Here is a 23,045-nt window from a genome sequence, read left to right as displayed (position 1 = left end):
TGCTAATTTTATTTAGGAGGATCAGAGTAAAAGTTGCACATCTCAGTGGAGTTCACAGACATTTGACTGTGGCATCACAGTGTTAAACTTTAACAAAAGCAGAAAAGTTCTTCTAAAAGAACAAAATATGCAGCCCTCTCCCCAACATTTGTGTATTTTGCAGAATTGACCTACATAGCATTAAAAATTAGACTAATTATGAGTCTTGCACGGTTCTGCACATGGTACCTCTGAGGGAAACATTTAAACTGTGAGAAACAGCTGTGCAGAAGTTGATTACCCGGCTTCATCCCAAACTTGTTGATGATCAAGACTCTCGCCTCTCCCGGTGGATTACACCAGCAGATGCTGATGCAGATTTACCTCCATGCAGGTGTTGTGTTCTCTAACCGGCTCTCAGAAGTTTGTACAGCACTCCGAGTCGAGTACCATTTTGTTTTTGAATGTGTTGGTTGATGTTCTCATTTAAAAGGGAAAATAAGCCACAAGCAAACCATGTTAACAGCTGTTAGCAAAATGCTACGAGGAGTAACGGTTCTCATTTAAAAGGGGAAATCGCCAAGCTAACAGCCATTAGCATAATGCTGAGAGGGAGTAACGGTTCTCATTTAAAAGGGGAAATCGCCACGCTAACAACCATTTGCATAATGCTAGGAGGAATAAAGGTTCTCATTTAAAAGAGGAAATCACCACGCTAACAACCATTAGCATAATGCTGAGAGGGAGTAACGGTTCTCATTTAAAAGGGGAAATAACCATGCTAACAGCTTTTAGCATAATGCTAGGAGGAATAACGGTTCTCATTTAAAAGAGGAAATCACCATGCTAACAACCATTAGCATAATGCTGAGAGGGAGTAACGGTTCTCATTTAAAAGGGGAAATAACCATGCTAACAGCTTTTAGCATAATGCTAGGAGGAATAACGGTTCTCATTTAAAAGAGGAAATCACCACGCTAACAACCATTAGCATAATGCTGAGAGGGAGTAACGGTTCTCATTTAAAAGGGGAAATAACCATGCTAACAGCTTTTAGCATAATGCTAGGAGGAATAACGGTTCTCATTTAAAAGAGGAAATCACCACGCTAACAACCATTAGCATAATGCTGAGAGGGAGTAACGGTTCTCATTTAAAAGGGGAAATAACCATGCTAACAGCTTTTAGCATAATGCTAGGAGGAATAACGGTTCTCATTTAAAAGAGGAAATCACCATGCTAACAACCATTAGCATAATGCTGAGAGGGAGTAACGGTTCTCATTTAAAAGGGGAAATAGCCAAGCTAACAGCTTTTAGCATAATGCTAGGAGGAATAACGGTTCTCATTTAAAAGAGGAAATCACCACGCTAACAACCATTAGCATAATGCTGAGAGGGAGTAACGGTTCTCATTTAAAAGGGGAAATAACCATGCTGACAGCTTTTAGCATAATGCTAGGAGGAATAACGGTTCTCTTTTAAAAGGGGAAATAACCATGCTAACAGCTGTTAGCATAATCCTAGGAGGAATAACGGTTCTCATTTAAAAGGGGAAATAACCATGCTAACAGCTTTTAGCATAATGCTAGGAGGAATAACGGTTCTCATTTAAAAGGGGAAATAACCATGCTAACAGCTGTTAGCATAATGCTAGGAGGAATAACGGTTCTCATTTAAAAGGGGAAATAACCATGCTAACAGCTGTTAGCATAATCCCTGTCATTGATGCGTTCTCTCACATACACTAATATATTTGGTAATCAAAGAAATGACTACAGGCAGAGTTTCTAACTTTTGATTGTTTTGGGGGATTTCTGAGCGAGAGGTGAAGGTCTTATTGTTGACTTGGCTTACTATTCAAGGAAAGTGCGTGCAGCTCGCTTCCTAAGACTTCACACCCGATAGGCTGCAGTTGCTAAAAGTAGATCACTATTAAGAGAATTTAAAAATTTGGTTTTTTACACACTTATTCCAATTAAAGGGGGATATAGCCATGCTAACAGCCGTTAGCATAATGCTAGGAGGAATAACAGTTCTGAATTAAAGGGTTAATTAGCCACACTAACAGCCATAAGCATAATGCTGAGAGGGAGTAACGGTTCTCATTTAAAAGGGGAAATAACCATGCTAACAGCTATTAGCATAATGCTAGGAGGAATAACGGTTCTCATTTAAAGGGGGAATTAGCCATGCTAACAGCCGTTAGCATAATGCTCTTGACCTAGACGCCTCATGGGGCGGGTCGGCCTGTTGCTGTGATACGTCTCAGCGTCCAAGTAATGCAAGTAAATGAACTAAATTCTACAAAGTATTTTAAGTTAATCCCTGTCATTGATGCGTTCTCTCACATACACTAATATATTTGGTAATCAAAGAAATGACTACAGACAGAGTTTCTAACTTTTGATTGTTTTGGGGGATTTCTGAGCGAGAGGTGAAGGTCTTATTGTTGACTCGGCTTACTATTCAAGGAAAGTGCGTGCAGCTTGAGAGAACGTGGCCTGGCTTCAGAGAGGTCATTAGACACCGTCCCTGGCCTTTAAGATCCACTGAAGTGACCCCAACAGACACTTGGGGAGCCTGGGGTAAATCATACGCCTCTATTTCAGTTGAGAATTTTCTTTTACCCGAATTAGGTCTCAACAAAGACACCCTCATTAAAAAGGCACATCCCCTCCGTACTTTATAGCTCTAGCTTAACCCTTTAAATCATGTCACTACATCAGAATATCCTTTTCAAAGATCTGGTCCAGATGCGACACATGAAATTTCAAAGGGGAACCTTCCTGTTCCTGTTAAATTTATGTCGTCGCTTTGGAGCTAAAACATTCCTGAAGTATCTGCTTTATCTAAAGCCGTCAATTCCAGGCAAACGTCTATATAAATATTGTCAACAACATGTAATTAAAAGACACTTCTAAGGTTTAACATCTATCAATATCTATACAGGTTACCATCCTCATGTAACTTTATATACAGTTACCCTAAAAGCTTTAAAATAAATTATCACTTTGCAGAATCTAACGCTGACATTTTTTAAAAATACAAACAGAAAATTGTTAAGAAAATATAGCAGCCCAGAAACTCTTTCTTTAAATTTTGAATTAGCTTCTGTTGGATTTTAAAATGTTGTGACAAAGACTTGTACTTCTTTTAGCCTCTGGCCTCCAGGCAGGATGAGGAAACACAGTTTGGCCCCATGCAGTGGGAGAAAAATGGGAAAAAAAATCAACGATTTTCTCTGTCCCACCATCACAAATAAGAGTTCTCTAAATGCTTCTGGGACTTTAACTGGGACTTTGATCTGGTGTGAAACAAAGAATCCTTGAAAGGGTGGGTCATCACTGGGTTTTAAATGTGCTAATAATCTAAAATAAACAGCCAAATCAAAGTAGAAATACACAACCATCCACCAAATCAACTTTTTCCCTTAATCTTGAAATGTGATGTTGAAGAGAAGAGGAAAAGAGGACGTCCGACTCTAGAGAGATCAACGCAAACATGATTTTATTTCTATTTCCTACAAAAATGAAACTCACTGAAGATTATGTTTACATCTTTACCAGGCGTTCTGATAAATGTGTGTGTAAAATGTAAATGATGTGTGTAAGTAACAGTTTTCTTTTTCTGTTTCACAGCTAAACCGGCGGAGGGTAAGTCAGCATTTCCCATTATTTATGTTATTATTTATTCTATTATCACTTTGTGACACATTTATGGCTCATATATATTTCCTTTAGAGTTTTACTCACAAATCATGTCGAGTGCTGGCTTCATGCAGACTTCAAACACTTTTTAATCAGCTTTCACATTGTTTTTTATTTATTCATGGACGTTCTGTCAGGAGAGCATCTCTATTTAAATTATAAATAGCGCTGTGTTTCTACTGTATGCTGTAGAACGGGGATATTAATACCTTCTGGCATTCTGGGTGAAAAGCTGCTCTTTTGTACATTACATCATTTGTAAATTGAATGTGGTTTGAATTTCCTCTGCTGTTAGGCTCTAACGTTTTGTTTCTATGATGATATAACTTGTTATGCTGCGTAAAACAAACATGCATCGGCAGCTGATGAAGGTGAGAGGCTTTCTGTGATTCTATTGTCTTTGATTTGAGGTGATTTTTTTTTTTATGTGTGTGGACCTGAGTGGGTTCAGGTGGCGTGATTATATTTTAATAAAAACCTCTTTGTTGAGTGGTTTAATCTTTCAGAAACCAGGTTTCTACCAGGTTGTAGGAAGATGATGCAGTTTTATCAGTAACTTTGCAAAATATTCCAACCCGTTAAACTTTTCTCTCATTTTTCACTCATAAATCTGCAAACTTTAATGCATTTTAGTGAGATTTTCTGCTGGATAAATAGGAAAACAGGACTCCTGTGTGAATTTTGCAGATTTGTGAAAAACCAGAAGGACTTATTGATGTAAATTTGAGTCTAGAGGACCACATATAAAGCTACGGCGGACCAGATTTGGCCCCCAGGCCATGAGTTTGACACCTATGATTTACATTAACAACTTGTAGATACACCAAAAGATCCTTATGCATATTTTTTTCAGTTACTGATTCAAAATCCGGAATTCATCATTTTTAAAAAGTTTTTCTACTGTATGTTGTTCTATCCCCCCAAAAATCTCGATGAAGTTATAATCTGACAAAATGGCTAAAAGTTTGAAACGGTGTGAATACTTTTGCACGTGACTGTATCAATCTTTTTTCTTTTGTTTTGTAATAATGGTTGAATATATTTAATTTAATGATTCCTCAGAGTTTTTGTGAATTTGAACGTTTATGGACTTTTTTCTGAATGAGGCAGAGAAGATAATCCATTTATGTGGATTATAATCTATACTGACTGAGTGCAAATGGATGCATTTTCTGCATCCATGCGCTGCGTTTCCCACATTGACCTTTGGACTGCATTTCACTGCAGGCATGGAGAGTGTGAGAAAATGTCTGCAAGTGTTTGTTGATCGAATGATTTGGGTCAAATTTAAAACTTTTCTCTCATTGCTCAGCAATATTATTATTATTTCTGGAGATACTATAGTTAAAAATGTATTTGCATTAGCTTAACAAAAGCATATAGGTACAATATAATTGAATGTTGTTTTCACACGATGGACACTAATTTCCTGTCATTTCCTTTAGATGCGCCGCCAGCAGATGGAGGTAAGACTGAATCCTGGCAGTGTATCCACATGAATGCCTGATTTGACATACAATGTCCTAATGTATTATATATACATACATAATCTGTTTTATGCATGCATAAAAAATGCATACATGTGCCGGTCTGTTCCACAATGGAAGCAGCTGCGTGAGCTCTGATTAATTTTTTCCCTCATGACCCTCATAAATTACTGGTAAATATATAAAACGACTTTAATGAACATAAAAAATGAAATTAACATGGTGGTGGTCACTAAGAGCTCTGCTGCTATGATGCATAATTTATTTCAGACTCGGTGGCCGGAGCGTTGCTCTTCTCTCTGTTTGCATTCTGTATATTTTATATTGCATGTTGAATAAAAAAATAAAAAAAAAACGCTCTTAAGCGTCAGAGTTGCTGCTTTCTGAGGATTTTTTTCCTTGTATATGTAATACCCATATAATTCTGGGTATTATATGCATGCAGAAATACTGAAGACAGAACTTGTAAGCTTGTCTGTACGTTTTGATTTGGCTTCAGATGATTTTTTTTTTGATGTAACTGCATTAGATTTCTGCTTTCTTAGCATGCGTTTCATCCTTTCTGTGCACAAGCTTTTGCTTTAAAGCAGCTTTTTCAGTGGTTTTGCTTCCTTGTCTGCACCAGGTTCAGAAGCAGACGATGATGGTGAGAAATAAAATAAATGTCCCCCTGAGTGCTGATAATAGTTTTAGTATTTGATCCATTTCATTCCTATTAATTTTTACGATTATTGGATATTACTTTTGATTGCTTTAACGTGGACTGATCTAAAACCCGTTGTCTTCCTTTCATTATTGTAACGTTTTTGTTTTGTTTTTGATATATACAGAAAAGGAAAAGCTGAAGTTTTTGTTTTGCAGTTTTCTTTGCAATCAGAGACGCAGCTGCCTGACTGTAAGGAATAAAGAAGTAGCTTCTCTTCGCTCCTCCTGATCACCTGCCATCATGGAGGAAGTTTTCTCTCAGCAATCAAACTGCAAAAACACAAAATCTTACTAAGTACTTCTGGTCTAGTTTCTAGTGCAAATATCTTGGTATTGGTATATCTGGGAATAAGACAAACTTTAAAAGAAACTTTTCACTTGTTTTAAGTACTGGTTCCACTGGCAGATAAGTTGTAACATGGGGAAAATGTCTTGTTATAAGTGAAATAATCTGCTAATGGATTAAGTACTTCTTCATCAATATTAAGGAATTATTTACTTAAAACAAGCCTCTATATTTCACTACAAAAAGTCAGTAAGTTAGTTTTGTCTTATTTCAAGAGTACTAACATGTTTGCACTAGAAACTCGACTCAAAATACTTGGTAAGATTTTGTTTTTGCGGTGCAGTCATTCAAATGAAAGAGATATCAATTAAATCATACTATTATCAAATATAGTGCACTGGATACCTTTTCTGCTTCCCGTCGCCATGACGGTGTGTATGCCCTCTGACCTTTTCATGATGTTGCTCCCTGAACAGAGGCCTGCACCTCCTCTCTGTGACTTATGACGCTGCTCTCTGCGCTGCTCCGGTCCCGCAGGCGGTTCCGACAATGAGAGCAGAAGCACAGCTGTGCTGAAGTACAACACAAGCAGCTGTTCCTGCTAGCATACCAGCATCATCTGATTTCAGGACACGTTTCTGCTCGGCTCTTGGGCGAAAACCGAGCCGCACTTATGAGGTCAAGCAGTGAAGTCATTGAAGAAATTTTTAAAGTGGACCCATTATGCAAAATTCACATTTTGTGCATATTTGTACTTCCATTTAGGTCTCTACTTCTTCTAAAAACAACCCAACTGCTTAAAAAAAAGCAGTTTTTGTTGATTTTTTTTGCTGCCTGGAAAAGGAAAGTGTTCAAAAACCTTTTGGATGTAGCATTATAAATCAGAAGACGCTGCACTGTTACCTACCAACCCAAGCAGAGATCCAGCATGTGTGGGGCACTTTACAATGGCTGCTGGAAAAGACAAGTGTTTTGTTCAAATTCAAAAATTCTTCATTGATTCCAAAGGGATATTGTTAGCTTACCATCCAGACCCACCTGCTGCATTCCTGTTGGTTGTGCAGATGGCTCCACTTCTGCCTTTCAAAGATGTTATTGTTGTATAATTGTGCATCTGATTGCAGCCATTTTTACATGCAGGTGTGAACGCTGAGCTGGGGGCCGTGGCCAGCAGCTTATTTGGATTTAAAGTGACAGGACGCCCCAAAACGGCTCAACAAAAGCAGAACTGAGCAAATTGAAATCTCATCATCTTAGAATGGTTTTGTGCAAAATAATGTAATGAAGGTCAAATTTAAGCACAGGATGAGGATTTGAGACTCATGTTTTACGATCTCAGATGCCATCAGATAATCTAGTTAAACTGGATAGCACGACGTTTGGAGCAGATTCATAAATTAAGTGACCAATAAAGTATGTTGTTGGTGGTTAGCTCAGGTTTTACAAGAGAAACCCAGGAGCTGTCGGTCAGATCAACTTGCCTGCTAGATTCACATGCGAAGAGCATGTTTTTTAATTAATTAACCAGGAGGAGATTAGTTGTGTAGACGTTTTAAAAGCATCAGGGCTTTAGGACCCGTTCACAGCAGGCTTTACGGGTTCTGAGAGAGATTTTCTGGGATGCAATGATCCCGTTCATACAGCGCTATTAACAAAAAGAATCTTAAGTAGGTGAGGCCAACTATCCATATTCTCTGTGCTAATAAAGTGTTAATGTCGCCGTGCATTAGGTTCTCCAATGGAACAGACAGAAGCACACACACCTCCAAATTGCGTGCATAGGCTACTGACTGAAAGACAGAGAGAAGCTGTGCGTTTTTTCAAATTAAAGTTCACATGCAAAAGGTATTTTTAATGTAATAAAACACTGAATTTAGGCAGAAAAAGAAAAGAAGGCAATGGAAATGTAAGATTATGTTTATTTTACTATAAAAATTTATGTAAAAAGATTCAGGCCGTGCGAAACATTTTTAGTCTTTCAAAATTAAGATGATCAACATTATAAACTGTCTCTAGAATCACATCTGCATTTAGTGGGGTTACTTTTTACATTTGATCCCTGATAATTAATTTGTATAACTGTGATGCTGAAAATGCATAATGTTTTGGATTCTTAACCTTCTTTCAATGACAAACAACAATTGATGCTGATCGAATGAGTTTTTACCAGGAAAATATCCAATATTTTCCATCATATCACATCAAGCTGAAACCATCTCTTCTAAAAATACCTATTGGCCCCAGAAACCTCACAAACCCGACCCCAGACCATTCAATCAGAAATCCTCTGCTCCAGGATTCGTTACCTTCACTCTGGGTTGCCATCCGTCCGTTTTAGCTTCTATTTTTGATATTTACGATGCGTTTCATCACCTGTTGAGACTCCAAAGCGGGTATTGAACTACACCGAGTTTTCCTTTGCCGTATTTATTACAAGAAGAATTTCCATGAGTGAAGAGCTGATCATGCCAAGGCTGTTTCCAGCCGTACAAACAGGGGTATAGAGTTAAAGGGGGATTATCTCCACTTGGGGTGCAGCCATGTGATCTGGTCCACTTCATCGCCGCCAAACAAGCTGAAAAATGTACATCTGCGATGGCGTTCAATGGAAACGATCTATTACACATTCATATTGTAGCAATATCAACTTTATGTTTTGGTGTCAGTCCAAAGTAATCAAAGTAATTTCTAATAATTGTTTTGATGTTTGACAATTAAACCGAAAGTAATCATTTGATTACTTTGCCTCAGTAAAGGAAAGTTATGATCAACAATAATGTTTTAATGTGACTGTGTGACGTGTAAATATTTAAATAATTTCACCTCTCGAAAGCTGCTTGATCCCAGACCGCAGAGCGTCTTCCAGACTCGTCAGTCTGAAATCAAGCCGGTTTACTTGCTGTGTTTATTTCCCGTTGACCTATGGTACAGTATAACTCCACATTGTTATACTTCCATATGTTAAAAAGCGATGTTTGTTTTTCCCAGCTGAGAAAAACGCTGCGGGCCAGGGTAAGAGCGAGACGAGTGACATCACAGTGACGTTGCTGCTCTGCATGACTGAGATGATTGAATGTTTGTAAAATGTTGTGCTTTCTGTGTTGTGTTACTGCAGCAGTGCAGACTGGAACAATTTAGTAGAGGGGACGGATGTGTCATTATTATAAATCAGGATTTTAATTGTATTATTGAAACATTTTGTTTATGCCTGGACTTTAACTGAGCTGTTGATCGGGTATGTTTTGATCTGAACCATCCTACTGCAGCTCTGGCTACATGTCTAGGGTCAAAGATAAGCAACCCCACAGCATTATGCCACTACCACCGTGTTTCACTGTGTGGATGGTGTGCAACATTAATTTGACTGCATCATTTATGATGATAACGCATTATATAATTGTAGCCAAATAAGTTTATTCAAAGGGTTTTTCCAGACGGCCACAAAAAGACACACAGAACAAACACTCAATTTTGCACCAACCAGTTATCAACAGAAATATAAATCTTATTTGTTTACATTATTATGAACCTGTCGGGTTCATGTCTTCTCATTATTTGTTAAAAAAAGCCGATTCCATGGGTGTAATCGTTACAGACCTGAACTCTAAATCCAGAACCGGCACCCAAAGCATAAAGGTCACCAGCTGGTGTGTCTTGTTAGAAGTCTTATCCTTAGTACAGTCTGTCTTCATTATGACGTCGTGAACCCTCTAATTGGCTCTTCGCCGTAGCGTTTATATGTCGCTGGAACTTCTGCTTGCCTGGAAACGTCATTGGCTCTCTGCCGAGAGGCAGTGTTGCTGCTTTACTTGTAAGAAATCTGAGAAACTGTTGATTAAAACGAGCATCCAAAAAACACAGAAGAACCATGTGATACATTTTTAGAAAGATGGGATCTGTGTAATAAAAGCATGTAAGTGTCACTTGCCTGTAATGCCAGTTTAATGTCTGCCATCATTAGCAGAAGTCCTGTGGATTAGGGATTGTTATTGTAGCCCTTGGAAGCCATCTTGGGAATGTTGAACATGGAGATAAGCGATGTGTTTTATAATATGTGTTGGTGCCCTCAGCTTGTGTATGTCTTTTTGCTCCAGTCCAGTTGCGCTAAAAAAGAAGACATTTTTTTTTAAAATGGCATCTAAAATGTGAATTTATTAACTTCTTTTGGTTTTGTTTCAGAGAATCAATCGACTTCACTCTCTGGGCTTTTTGTGGAGAAGCCGGCGGAGAACGTGGTCGCTGTCGCAGGTCTGGGTCATTCGTTTCTTACACTGCAAAGAGCTAAATATCCTGAAATATATCTAGTTTCTCATTCAGATATCTCAGTACACTGGAAATAAGAGAAAACTAACTTACAAGCAACGTTTCAGTAAGAAATGGGAGCTTGTTTTAAGTAAATCATTTCTAAGATTTCAAGAAAAACTTAGGAACTTTCTCTATCAATATTAAGGAATTATTTACTAAAACAAGCTCCCATATTTCACAGAAAAGCTACTTGTAAGTTAGTTTTCTGTTATTTCCAATGTACTAAGGTATTCGCACTAGAAACTAGACCAAAAATACTTGTGTTGCCCCTAATCACCCATTTGTGCTTACGCAAACGGGTGATTTCCAATCCGTGATGAGTAAAATATCAGAGTCAATTGTTGCGTTTGTCTTTGTTTGTTCTTTCTGATTGGACAGGGTCGGATGTGACCTTCGTAGCCAAGGTGGACGCCAGCACCCTGACGAGGAAACCCACCATGAAATGGCTGAAGGGGAAGTGGCTGGACCTCGGCAGCAAGGCGGGGAAACACCTGCAGTTTAAAGAGACCTATGACAGAAACACCAAGGTGACACAAAGCTCATCCCACTGTTTGAAAATTACCTTTCAAACTATAACACCTTGCGTAACTATTGAATATTTCTGGAATTTCATCACATTACAACCACAAATGTCAGTTTATTGGGATTAAATATGAGGTGGAAGAAACATTCTACATTTTCACTCATTATTCGTAAAATTGCTCAAACTGGTGAACGTCTGCTGTCAGTGTTGAGGCCCAGTCTGCAATTGGTCAAATATTTGGGGAAATTAATACACATATATGCAATTTGCCTTTCATCCACATAAAAAAATCAGTCTTGCATCACAAAAAATTGTTATGTGAAAAACAAGAGTGGAGATTTAGGGTCATGAATAAAATGCCAGTATAACCAGTTACTTACTTCGGCATGATTCCCAATCGACTTTGTTTCGTTTCATCCACTTTATATCCTAATGCAGTTTTCAAAAGTAGTCCAACTTGTATATCTTTCCACAGAAATTAAACTCCTGGCAACATTTTTATCTATCTCTAACAGGAAGTTGTGGTTGCTTTGAAGGATTGTGATTGGCTGACAAAAGTTTTAGCTTTGCGCGACACTGCCCCCTATGGGTTTGGCATGTTTAAAACGACGCTCAGAGATGGATTAGTTCTGGTTCATTTCACTAAAAGCTTTTCTGAAACCGCTCCTGTGTGAACAGTTAAATACTAAACTGTACACAATAACTGAATTTAATTGTATTTTTAAATTTACTGATGCTCTCGTCTAACAGTGGCAAAAATAGCAAAAGTAAAATTTCCGAACATACTGTTAATTTTGTTTTATTTACCATCATTAATTGAAAGTTGCCATGATAATAATAAATCCAAATTCTTTTCACAATAGGAAGTTTTTTTATGACAAATAAAATATGATAAATGCCAACCAAGTAGAATCCTAGTAAAATACACAGAAGCTTTTAGGGCTAATGTGACAAAATGTAAAGGGATTTAAGAGACATAAATACTTTTGCATCTTTTTAGATCTACACGTATGAGATGAAGATCATCAAAGTGGTGGCTGGAGATGCTGGAGGCTACAGGTGTGAGGTGACGGCTAAGGACAAGTGTGACAGCTCCACCTTTGAGATCTCAGTGGAGGGTGAGTGAAAACAGACCCTGTGCTGCGGCGCGCTGCTGAGGATTCTGCATGCTTTACCGTTTTGATCCCTCAAAGCAATAATCTGCGTTGTCGGCAACTTCTCTTGTTACAGCCGCACATCAGGAGGACCAAGCAGATATTTTGTCTGCGTTCAAAAGAGCGTGAGTGCTTCAGGGATTAGATGAACTTACATCATGTTTATAACATTTTTCAGTCCATTTTGTCTTGGATTAACTGTGTAAAGTAAGTTTTAAACACCTTTTGTTTCTACATACAGAGATGCTGGAGAGGATGAAGGAGATCTGGATTTCAGTGCCCTGCTGAAAGCTACTAAAAAGTAAACATGATGGGCTTTTACCTAGCATGATTATCTGTTAGGTTGTCTGTAAAATGTCCTTCCCATTGCTATCAGGAAGAAGAAACAAAAAGAGGAGCCAGAGATTGACGTGTGGGAGTTGCTGAAAAGTGCCCACCCAAGCGAGTATGAGAAAATCGCCTTTCAGTACGGCATCACCGACCTGAGAGGCATGCTGAAACGTCTAAAAAAGATGAAAGAGGTGCAGAAGCCTAGTGAGGGTAAGTTGGAGGGGTGGAGACCAGCTGGAAAGAGGCGAGGGGTTACAGAGTGGGCAGACAGTGACATACTTTCAGCTTGTGGGTAATTTCTCTTTCTGTTTGAATTCCCAGCTTTCCTGAAGAGGCTCGAGTCTTGCTACTCAGTGGATAAGGGCAAGAAAATTGTGATGTCATGTGAAGTTCTTGACCCCAACGTTCAGGTCAAATGGTTGAAGAATGGCCAGGAAATCAAACCCTCAGCAAAGTACATGCTTCACAGCAGCTCACACACATCCACTTTGACCAGTTCGTTTTGGTATAAATATATTTATTGACACGTTTCCTTCCTTGTATCATGGAGTCAAAATAATCAAGCTGAGATGGACTCAATGGGCAGCGCTTTAAATGGGCAGCGCTAAAATTAGCAGAAGCACAACGTCGCATTTGGAGACGATTCTGTTGTCACCGAGTTTTATTTTTAGCCGGTCACAAGGAGCCTCCCAGCAGAAAGGAGATCTTATTCCTCCCAGGCAAATCACTCAGATACTCATTAACACAAAGAGCTCCGACACTGCACGTTCTGGCAAAAGCATTTAAGCCCCTTAAGCCCAAAACGTTATTATACTTTATTAGGATTTTATTAGATAGTGGTGCACATCTTTGTTATAATCAAGGATTTATTTTTTCCCCACAAATGAACATCTGAAAACCGTGGTGTGCATATTTAGCCTTTTTAGGCGACACGTTGTTTGTGTACTTTAGCAGCATTTTCTGGATGTTTCTCCACCATATTTGCTCATTTGGAGTTTATCTTTCCGTTATTGCTAACTAAATCTTAGTTGTGCTAACCTGAAGCACTAATCATAAACATTAGCTACACTAACACTGATGTACTATACCAACAAAGCATTTAGCAGAAGCTAATGCTAATGAGCTAAATTCAACTTTGTTGATACTGTCTGTAAACATGGTTTATGTCATAAACCATGTATCAACACAGTCTTTGACCCTCAAATTCGTCTTAATTTGTTGAACAGACCTTTAACTCCTGGTTTTAAAGCTTTTGAGTTTTGCTAACTCTGTTGCTAATTTTAGCTAATTGACAGCAGCTGGGTTTCGGTCAGAAAGCACACAGAACATTACTAGATTTCAAACTGGTTACCATAGAACTACATTCAACAGAGATGCATTCTAGGTGCAAACACGCAACATGTGAGGAAAGAAAACACAACTGGTTCATAAATAGTCTTCAAAATAAGTGCATGAATATAAATATCTAAGAATTCTGAAGAATTTGTGACAATCGCTGTCCAAAACTTTAACACAGATGTTGAGCTTTATTCACAGACTCAACGAGAGTCAGATGGAGACCATAGGGTTGTATTTCTGCTAGGAAGTGAACGTTCTCTCACGTTTTCTTTCTCTCCTATGGTTTTCTGTCAATGATCTTGCTGTGCATAAATAGTAATTCTCCTGTAATCGGTTTCACTGGATGTTATTTAGGGGTTTAAGATTACAATAAAAATGCACTCCTCACTTTTCAAATGTCATAAACCATCATGTATCATTTTCGTTCCATTTCAACACGATGGACTACTCTTTGTTTATCTGTCAGATCTCCTGGAACCTTGTGATTGAAATTTGACAAATTGAAAAGCGTATAGAATGTGAATACTTTTACAAAGCACTTTTTCATAAGGCTGCACCAATTTATCGGTGCAAATTTTCTTAATTTTGGGAGATTATCTCGGCTAAGGTCTAAATATCAACCACTGACCTCTGCTGCTCTGCAGGTGGGCTGGTCTATTTGGCTGATAAACCGGCCCACCAGGTCATCTCTGCATGTCTACAGTCAACAATAGTCACCCCACTGTTACCAACTCAGTGTCTTCCTTTCTACATTCAGCAGAATTTCAGACAAAAGAATTTGGTATCGGCCAAAATTAGAATCAGCAGATCAGGCGTCTTCCAAAAATTGGTAACCAGCAATTTGCCAGAAATCTGCCACCAGTGCAGCCCTAGTTTTAATGCTTTTAAGCTGAAAAGCAGGATGCTCTAAAAACAAATGAATACTTACAAATGAATACTTACAAATGAAGTCTTTATACTCCACAAACCGACTCCCAATCAATCTTCTCACCAGGTACGTCATGGAGGCCAACGGTAACGTCCGAACACTCACCATCAACAAAGCCAACCTGTCTGACGATGCTGCGTACGAGTGTGTGGTTGGCGAGGACAAGTGCTCCACAGAGGTGTACGTCAAAGGTGCATCATCCCCTTATGTTTATCGGCTTGCTGCCATCATCCACTGGAAATTACAGTCAAGAAATACCATGAAGTAACAGCTCTCCCCTAATGGTTTATGTAGAGCCCCCCATCACCATCACCAAGCTGATGGACGACTATCATGTGGTGGTGGGAGAAAGAGTGGAGTTTGAGATTGAGGTGTCTGAAGAGGGCGCTCATGTCATGTGGTCAGTAAATGCCATCAGCCTAAAGTTTATTACCACATAAATCCACTGAAAATGCTTTCCAATGTTCCTTCATCTTCACGTTTATGTGTTTATGAATGGAAAGGTCCTTTGAGGATCAGGAGATTACCAAAGACAAGGATTCCTCAAAGTATCGCTTCAAGAAGGACGGGAAAAAGCACACGCTCATCATCCAGGAGGCCACGCTGGACGATGCTGGGATGTACCACGCCTGGACAAACGGAGGGCACACCAAAGGAGAGCTGGAGGTGGAAGGTACAGCAGCATCACTCGCTCAGCCTTTGGTACTCGGATATAAATATTTCATTATGTTAAATGCAGAAGACAGCTGAACTGAACTGCTGGGCATAAGGCTCCATGTTTTATGCATTGCTTTGATTTGTTCATACATGTTTAAGAAATCCTTAAATCTCCCATGGCCACCATTCAGGATTTTCGAAACGCTTACCCTCGACCTCTCCTCTCAGCTCCTTCAGACTAGCCAGCAGCAATTAGCAAACACTTGATGGAACTGTACATCTGTTAAGCTCTCAGTGCTTAACAGTGCTTGATGTTACTAAAGGGTTAATGTTACAGTGACATTGTGATGGCTTCCTGAAGTTTCTTAAAGAAGCAGAGGCGTTAAATTTATTTAAGTGATATTTGATATATACAACATTTTATTTAACATAGTTACTTGCTATAAAATGAAAATGCATAATACTGCCTCTTTTAGATATTATGCAGTAAAACAACAAAAAATGCATAAGTCAAACCAAAATGTAATCTTTTGGTCTTAATAGAACAATGTGTCTGATTGTACATTTCTTTTTAGTTTTATGTAATTGTAGATAAACATGTTGCACTCAATGTTTTTTAGTTAGTGGTTTCAGATTCTAAAGGTGGTCAAATACAAATCTAAACCTTTCTGATTTTTGTAATTTTTCTTCCTCTTCACAATTATTCACAGCTTTTTACTGGTCTATTACATCACATAAACATTTTAAAACAGGCCAAGTTAATGGAGTCTGATCTGAAGTAAAGATGTTTCCATCAGGAATCTGCTACGGCTCCATGCATCTGGTTGTTTTCTCATGAATATTTCCTCTTGTGTATTCAGAAAAGGAGCTGGAGGTGCTGCAGGACATTGCTGACCTGACAGTCAGGGCGACAGACCAGGCCGTGTTCAAGTGTGAAGTGTCCGATGACAAGGTCACAGGAAAGTGGTTCAAAGATGGAGTGGAGGTGTTGCCAAGCGAGCGCATCAAAATGACTCACGTCGGAAGGTGAGAATACCAGCAGGTGGACGAAATGTGATTGGATTTTTGTTAAAAGTTGAAGGCAAACACATTTTTGCTGTTTTGTCCAACTCCATGTTGTGTCAGGTTTCACCGGCTGGTTATCGACAATGTGAAGCCGGAGGACGCTGGAGACTACACGTTTGTTCCTGATGGATACGCTCTGTCGCTCTCCGCCAAACTCAACTTTATGGGTGAGGAGGATGAAACATTTTCTAAGCTATCAGGTGTGCACATCATTTATTACAAATGTAACACCCTCCTGCTAATTTCTTCTCTCTCAATGCAGAAATTAAGATTGACTACGTGCCAAGACAAGGTAGGACTCCTAAATCCACTGAAACAGCAAATAATTTAATTCCTGTTGCTGAGTTAAATGTGTTCACCATGTCCCTCTTTTTATTTTTTATTTTTTTAATAAACAGATCCACCAAAGATCCACCTGGACACCACAGGAAACATGGTCTCTCAGAACACCATCATTGTGGTGGCGGGCAACAAGCTTCGGCTGGACGTGGAGATCACCGGAGAACCGGCTCCCACGGTGGTTTGGTCCAAAGGAGAGGAGGTGAGGGCCTGGAAACCCAACCAACGCTAACATCTAAAGTCCAGAAATACTTTAGGCCTCCTTTAAAAATGCTTATAACAGATCAGACACCAAATAAACCTCCACATGCATTAATACACACAGTGGAAGTTCGTCAGTTATTTAGCGCTCGTTGTTTACATGTATAAGCTTTTAAATTTAGCTGACTTTCACTTTAAATCTGGCGAATTGAAGTCTTAAACGCTCCATGGTCCCAGGTTACATGCCTTCCTGTATTTCAGGCGGTTGTAGCCACTGAAGGGCGGGTGAGGGTGGAGTCCAGGAAGGACCTGAGCTGCTTCGTCATCGAGGGCGCAGAGAGAGCCGATGAGGGAAACTACAACATCTGTGTCACCAATCCGGCAGGAGAAGACAAGGCTATGCTGTTCATAAAGATCGTGGGTAAGGGAAAATGTGTCCATTCATGCATCATTACCAGCTGCAGAGTTTAACAATTTGGTTGGGGGAAAACTAAGCTGTGTTGTTCCAGATGTGCCCGACCCGCCTGAGAACGTCAAATGCACCGGAGTCGGTGAGGACTGCGCCACCATCGTTTGGGAACCTCCAAAATTTGACGGCGGTGTACCAATCAAAGGTAATGAAGAGAGTTCTTCACTCCTAAAGAGACACAGCTAAGATCTGGGTTTTCACTCCAACAGGTTACCTCATGGAAAGGAAGAAGAAAGGCTCGTCCAGATGGACGAAGCTCAACTTTGACGTATACGAGTCAACTACATACGAGGCCAAAAGGATGATTGAAGGAATCCTGTATGAGATGAGGGTGTTTGCTGTCAACAGCATCGGCTTGTCTCAGCCAAGTCTGAACTCTAAGCCCTTCATGCCCATCGGTAGGTTTAACAATTGTCTGCACTTCGTCTTCCTCAGCCTCCACTTGTCGTTCCCTGTGGGTCTCGCCCCGCTTTTCGAGGTGCCAGTCAATTATTCTGTCGAGTCTCTCGTTTTGTCACCTTCAGCCCCGACCAGCGAGCCGACGCGTCTGACGGTCCACGATGTGACAGACAGCACATGCAGCTTGAGGTGGTTCGCCCCGGAGAAGATCGGAGCCGGTGGCCTGGACGGCTACGTCATCGAGTACTGCAAAGAGGGAGGTATGACGGCGCCAGGCCGCTGGCCGAAGCAGACCGGAGAGCTTCAAACTCCTCCTGCTGTGACTCACTATGTGCCGCTTTTTGTCTGTTAGACACAGAGTGGGTAGCCGCAAACACAGACCTGTGGGAGAAGCAGGGATTCGTGGTGCGTGGCCTCCCAGTGGGAGAGAAGATCAATTTCAGGGTGGTGGCGGTGAACATAGCCGGCCGCAGTCCGCCTGCGACTCTGTCCCAGCCCGTTACCATCCGCGAGATCGTTGGTGAGTGAAACGGCTTCAGACGAGAGCGAGGAAAAGAGACTTCACAGAACTTATACCACATGTCAGGGGTTTTAACTCAGAGCAGTGAAAGCCAAGATCTCAGGAAGATTACAATATATTTTTACTTCTCAAAAATAATTACTCAATAAGAGTAATTTTTGGTAAAAAATAACAAATATTTTATTATACCAAATATTTTGGTAATAAGTGATAAATATTTTTTACCAAATACTTACTATTTGGTAAAAGAAATATTCAAGTACTGAGTAACTGATCAAAACATTTTTAAAAATTACATCAAATGGACCAGAATATAAAGTTTGGTGTAAATATTTGAACAAGCAAAACTAAAAGTAATTTATATAATTAACTAATTACAAAATAAGAAAATCATTTTTCAAAATCAATTCTTTTCAATAAAAAAAGATCATGAAACTTTACCAAAAACTGCAGTTTTGTGTCTGTCTGGTGAAGTTTTCATTAAAACATGTCAGAAAATCCAGACATTTTTCTTAGCAAAAGTTAATTAAGAGTAAAGATACTTCATAATAAAATGACTCAAGTAAAAGCTAAAAGTACAGCGTAGTAAACCTAAAAATATATTTTAAAAAGTTGCTTAAAAAGTAACTAGTTGCTCCTGAACTCTCCTTTTCCTCTCCGTCATGGCGGAGTTCTGGAGAGCGTGACGAAACGTGCAAAGGGTCAAAAGCAGAAGCTTTTTACGGCTATTAAAGTTATGTAGTTGACAGGAAATTTGCAAAGAAAAATTTATCAAAATATTAGTGAGTAGAGTTTGTATGAAGAACTTTCAAAACCCTCAATAAATGTAATAAATTGTTGTTTTTGTAAACCCCCATAGATGAGTGTTGTGTTATCACTCCATCCTAAAATACATCAAATAAATCCGCCTGCCTTTATTCTCACTATAATGAATGTAAACATTTTAATGTTGCTGCACATTTAGAAACCTGCTGATTCAAAATGACCAATTAAGTGAGCAAAGCGTGTGGAGTTTTAACTGGCGTGTGTTTTTCCTGCCTCAGAGCATCCAAAGATCCGTCTCCCACGAGAGCTGAGAACAAAATACATCCGGAAGGTTGGAGAGAAGATCAACCTGACCATCCCATTCCAGGTCGGGTTCAGAACGAGCTCCAGACGCATCAGCCTGCGTTTCTTTCTGTTTAACTCAGCCATCATTGGCGCTCGTCTTTAAGACGGACACAAAAGGCTTCAAATAAATGCTTGTCATGGCGACTCGGTGACCCCTCGGTGACCCTTCGTTGCCACTCTTCCCTGTATTTCTTTAACAAAGAGCGATGGATATTTTCAGCTCACTTTGCCTGCTTGCAGGTTAAGCCTGGGTTTTTACATTCAAATAAAAAAAATATCTAGTTAATCCCAAAAGAGGAATTAAATGTAACAGCAGGGGGCTCTGGTAGCAGTCCGCGTTGCAGCACATCTGAAGAGGCCTCTGACTGAAGACTGTATTGCAGTATCATTTGTCCCGATGATATTTCACAGTGATGTCCTGAATGGCACATTCAGTTATTACCTAGCACTGCTTATCTACCGCCTTTGCTTTTGCTGCGCCTCTTTAAATCTACCTGGCTGGAAAACCGGGCAGAGAGATGCTGGAGTAGGGGATATGATCCTGCCTGATGATGGTTTCAATTAGCTCCTTCTCTCTCTTTTCATTTTCTCCAGAATTTAGGATTGTGTGAAATTACACTCCTGCAATCAAAGATGAATTTACAATTTTTTAAGACCGTTTGACTACGAAGGCCTTAAAAAGTCTCAGCTTGTGTAATTTTTGTTTTCTTGAATAAATTTTCTTTGGCTTTCAGGGTAAGCCGCATCCTGTTGCGACGTGGCTGAAGGACGGCCAGCCGGTCGATCCCAAGATGGTGAACGTCCGCAACACGAACGTAGACAGCATCCTCTTCATCCGCTCCGCAGTGAGAGAGCACTCCGGGACGTACGAGCTGGTTCTCAAGATCGAGAACATGGAGGACCGAGCCACCATCAACATCCGCATCATCGGTAAAGTCGACACCGTTCAGAAAACATGGATGTGAAACTGGGAAAAAATGGGCTTCATGTCACTAAACCAACCCGAACAGAGAAGCCGGGCCCTCCAGTGAATGTGAGGGTGACAGACATGTGGGGGTTCAACGCCGCGCTGGAGTGGGAGCCCCCAAAAGACGACGGCAACTCCGAGGTCACCGGATACACCATCCAGAAAGCTGACATGAAGACTAAGGTGGACAGATTTGACCTAATGATCCAAATGATCAACGTTTCATTCATTCTTCTAACACATTTCATTCCTCCCATCAGGAATGGTTCACTGTTTACGAACACAACAGACGAACAAACTGCACGGTGTCCGACCTGATCATGGGTAACGAGTACATGTTCCGGGTCTACAGCGAGAACCTGTGCGGACTGAGCGAGGAGCCGCGGATGAGCAAGAACACGGCCGTCATCTCCAAGACAGGTGAGGCTGTGTGTTCATCTCACGCGTGTGTGAGCTGTAGATCCCTAAAATGCGGCTTTGAAACTAAATAATCTGGGTTCTCTGCCATGTTTGGTCTCTCCTCAGGTCTGGAGCTCAAACAGGCTGCCTTTAAGGAAAAGGACATGGCCTGTGCTCCGAAGTTCACCCAGCCGCTAGTGGACCGGTCCGTTGTCGCAGGCTACAGCACCGCCATCAGCTGCTCTGTGAGAGGCTTTCCCAAGGTAAAACAACCTGCTATAATAAGCTTGCAAAAATATAATATTTTGTCACATAACAGCCACTAAATATTTTATTTCCTGTGATGATGTGGCTGAAAACCCTATCTCTATATCTCAGTCGACAGTCTGTTGTTTTAAATATTTGAGATATCGTCAGACCGTTGATGTGATTTTCCTGTTTTATCCTGTTTCCTCTTGAGATGTTTCAACCGTTTTCTCCTTTCACTCCACGCAGTTGTTTTTTTTTTAAGTAGTTATGACAAAACCTGAAACTGCTGCTGCGCAAGTGACTCGACATGTTGTTGCTAGGCAACCAGAGAGCGAGTGAGATAGTTGATCCCTCTCGCTTTGCTTAGCTAGCTTAAAGGGGTGGAGTGGCTCAGGCCTTTCCTCTGCCTACATCCCCCAGAATGCTGTGCGATCTTGGATCGGAGATTAGGAAAATTATTAAATTGAAAAAACACAAATATTTGCTCTTGAAAAACATACTCACTTTGATTTGTGTCACTAAACTGCTCACAGGAACTGCATTTAATTATATTTTCAAATTGAGTGAAATATTGAACAAACACTGGAAAGTTTAATAAAACTAAGAAACTGGTTTTGATCCGTTCTGGAAGGATGGATGGAAAAACGTCATGCTTTGGCTGCATGGAGCCTAATAGTTCTGCATCTGTAGTTGCGATAAAAGGTTTTCGTACAAAGTGTTGACTTAAGCGACTGAAAATAAATCCACTCTGCATTTTCCAGATTTTGATTTTGTCCTAAAAGTTTGAAAACCACCTTCTGTGTGCTTTTCATCTCCCAGTTCTTTGGTCAACCAAACAACATCCAAGTAAAATACATAGATTTTTTGCTGTCTTTAAATGCCACGAGCCAGTTCACAGCATCTCGGCATTCTGCACCTCTCAGCCAAAGATCGTATGGATGAAGAACAGAATGATCATCGGGGAGGACCCCAAGTTTCTGATGCAGAACAACCAGGGAGTTCTGACGCTCAACATCCGCAAGCCGAGCACTTTCGACGCAGGCAAATACTGCTGCATGGCGGTCAACGACCTGGGCCAGGATGAGGTGGAGTGCAAGCTGGACGTACGAGGTAAGGTCCGGCTGCAGAGGTGGGCGTGGCCAAAAAACGGTGGAAAAGTTATTTGTCACATAAATTCTTGGCTTCAGTTTTGTAAATGTATTTAAAAGGAAACCGCAAGACTTAAAACAAGTGATAAACATGTTTTTACACTGAGCTGCTAGGTAAAGCAGTTCACACCAAACCAATGCAACCGTGACATGAAGAACGGTGCAACCAGCGATGCAGCAAACAACGGCAAGCTCAAAGATTATAGAAAAATGTGCTTATGGCAAACTAATTGTGGATTTAATCCACATCCTCAATTTCAGCCCAATGCTGGCTCAGTTTGCCAAGCCAACAGCTCATCATTTATCAAACCACAGTAAATACTGCTATATTATTAAACAAAAGATTTCAGTAGTTTTACACTAGTGGAGGTTTTTCAGTTTGTATTTACAAATATGGCCAGTCAGACAAATTTTATGCTTTTTTTAAATTAGATTTTACAGTTGATTTGCTTCATTAACCTGCATTAGCGTTTAGTGTTGCACCGTATTTATTTAGCACCATGTATTACACAGAAATCTGCTGAAGTATTTGAGAAAAACTACCTGAAACATGTTTCTTTTGATCGGCCTGTTCTTCATCTTTTTATAACTTTGCAGCGTTCGATTCTAACGTAAGTGTTTCTGCTCCACAGTCGCCGTCGAGCCGGAGAGCAAATGAGGAGCCAAACAGCAGAGAATGTGAAACCATGTGAACCAAACTGCAAGTGAAGAGAGAATATCACCATGAAGGCTACAACTTGTTACCAATGATTCAAATAAAGTTTATTGATCTGCTCCA

General features: G+C 40.1%; 1 protein-coding gene and 1 long non-coding RNA gene across 4 annotated transcripts in view; one reads left to right on the top strand and one right to left on the bottom strand.

The window, feature by feature from the left end:
- The window catches only part of LOC129377657 (uncharacterized), a 6,239-nt gene extending 5,688 nt beyond the window's left edge, over positions 1 to 551 (bottom strand). The window contains exon 1 of one of the 2 annotated variants that reach the window (XR_008607954.1): positions 364 to 551. This is a non-coding gene — a long non-coding RNA (uncharacterized LOC129377657). The other variant, XR_008607955.1, reaches the window with a different exon arrangement.
- On the top strand, positions 278 to 23,045 carry mybpc2b (myosin binding protein Cb). Of its 2 annotated transcripts, XM_055057751.1 has the most exons (31): positions 278 to 373; positions 3,620 to 3,634; positions 5,134 to 5,154; positions 5,801 to 5,821; positions 9,155 to 9,178; positions 10,346 to 10,414; positions 10,850 to 10,998; positions 11,995 to 12,112; positions 12,225 to 12,273; positions 12,390 to 12,449; positions 12,525 to 12,688; positions 12,800 to 12,932; positions 14,811 to 14,935; positions 15,039 to 15,144; positions 15,248 to 15,417; positions 16,262 to 16,427; positions 16,527 to 16,633; positions 16,729 to 16,758; positions 16,865 to 17,007; positions 17,268 to 17,427; positions 17,516 to 17,620; positions 17,685 to 17,873; positions 18,000 to 18,134; positions 18,227 to 18,394; positions 19,438 to 19,526; positions 20,239 to 20,434; positions 20,515 to 20,654; positions 20,732 to 20,891; positions 20,997 to 21,133; positions 22,043 to 22,229; positions 22,900 to 23,045. In XM_055057751.1, the coding sequence occupies exons 1-31, from the start codon at positions 304 to 306 to the stop codon at positions 22,923 to 22,925; spliced, it is 3,432 nt and encodes a 1,143-aa protein (XP_054913726.1). In that variant the 5' UTR covers positions 278 to 303; the 3' UTR covers positions 22,926 to 23,045. The 2 variants fall into 2 exon arrangements, with proteins under 2 accessions (XP_054913726.1, XP_054913727.1); XM_055057752.1 differs by lacking the exon at positions 9,155 to 9,178.

This window comes from Poeciliopsis prolifica, unplaced genomic scaffold, assembly GCF_027474105.1.
Source record: "Poeciliopsis prolifica strain line A6 unplaced genomic scaffold, Auburn_PproV2 SCAFFOLD049, whole genome shotgun sequence".
Classification (NCBI taxonomy): domain Eukaryota; kingdom Metazoa; phylum Chordata; class Actinopteri; order Cyprinodontiformes; family Poeciliidae; genus Poeciliopsis; species Poeciliopsis prolifica.
The sequence above is the reverse complement of the archived record's forward strand: the minus strand, read 5'-3'. Positions and strand labels throughout refer to the sequence as shown.

Coding starts and splice junctions, on each gene's coding strand:
- mybpc2b (XM_055057751.1), top strand. CDS start 304: ATGATCAAGACTCTCGCCTCTCCCGGTGGATTACACCAGCAGATGCTG. Junction 17,874..17,999: donor TAAGCCCTTCATGCCCATCG/GTAGGTTTAACA, acceptor TGTCACCTTCAG/CCCCGACCAGCGAGCCGACG. Junction 21,134..22,042: donor CTGTGAGAGGCTTTCCCAAG/GTAAAACAACCT, acceptor TGCACCTCTCAG/CCAAAGATCGTATGGATGAA.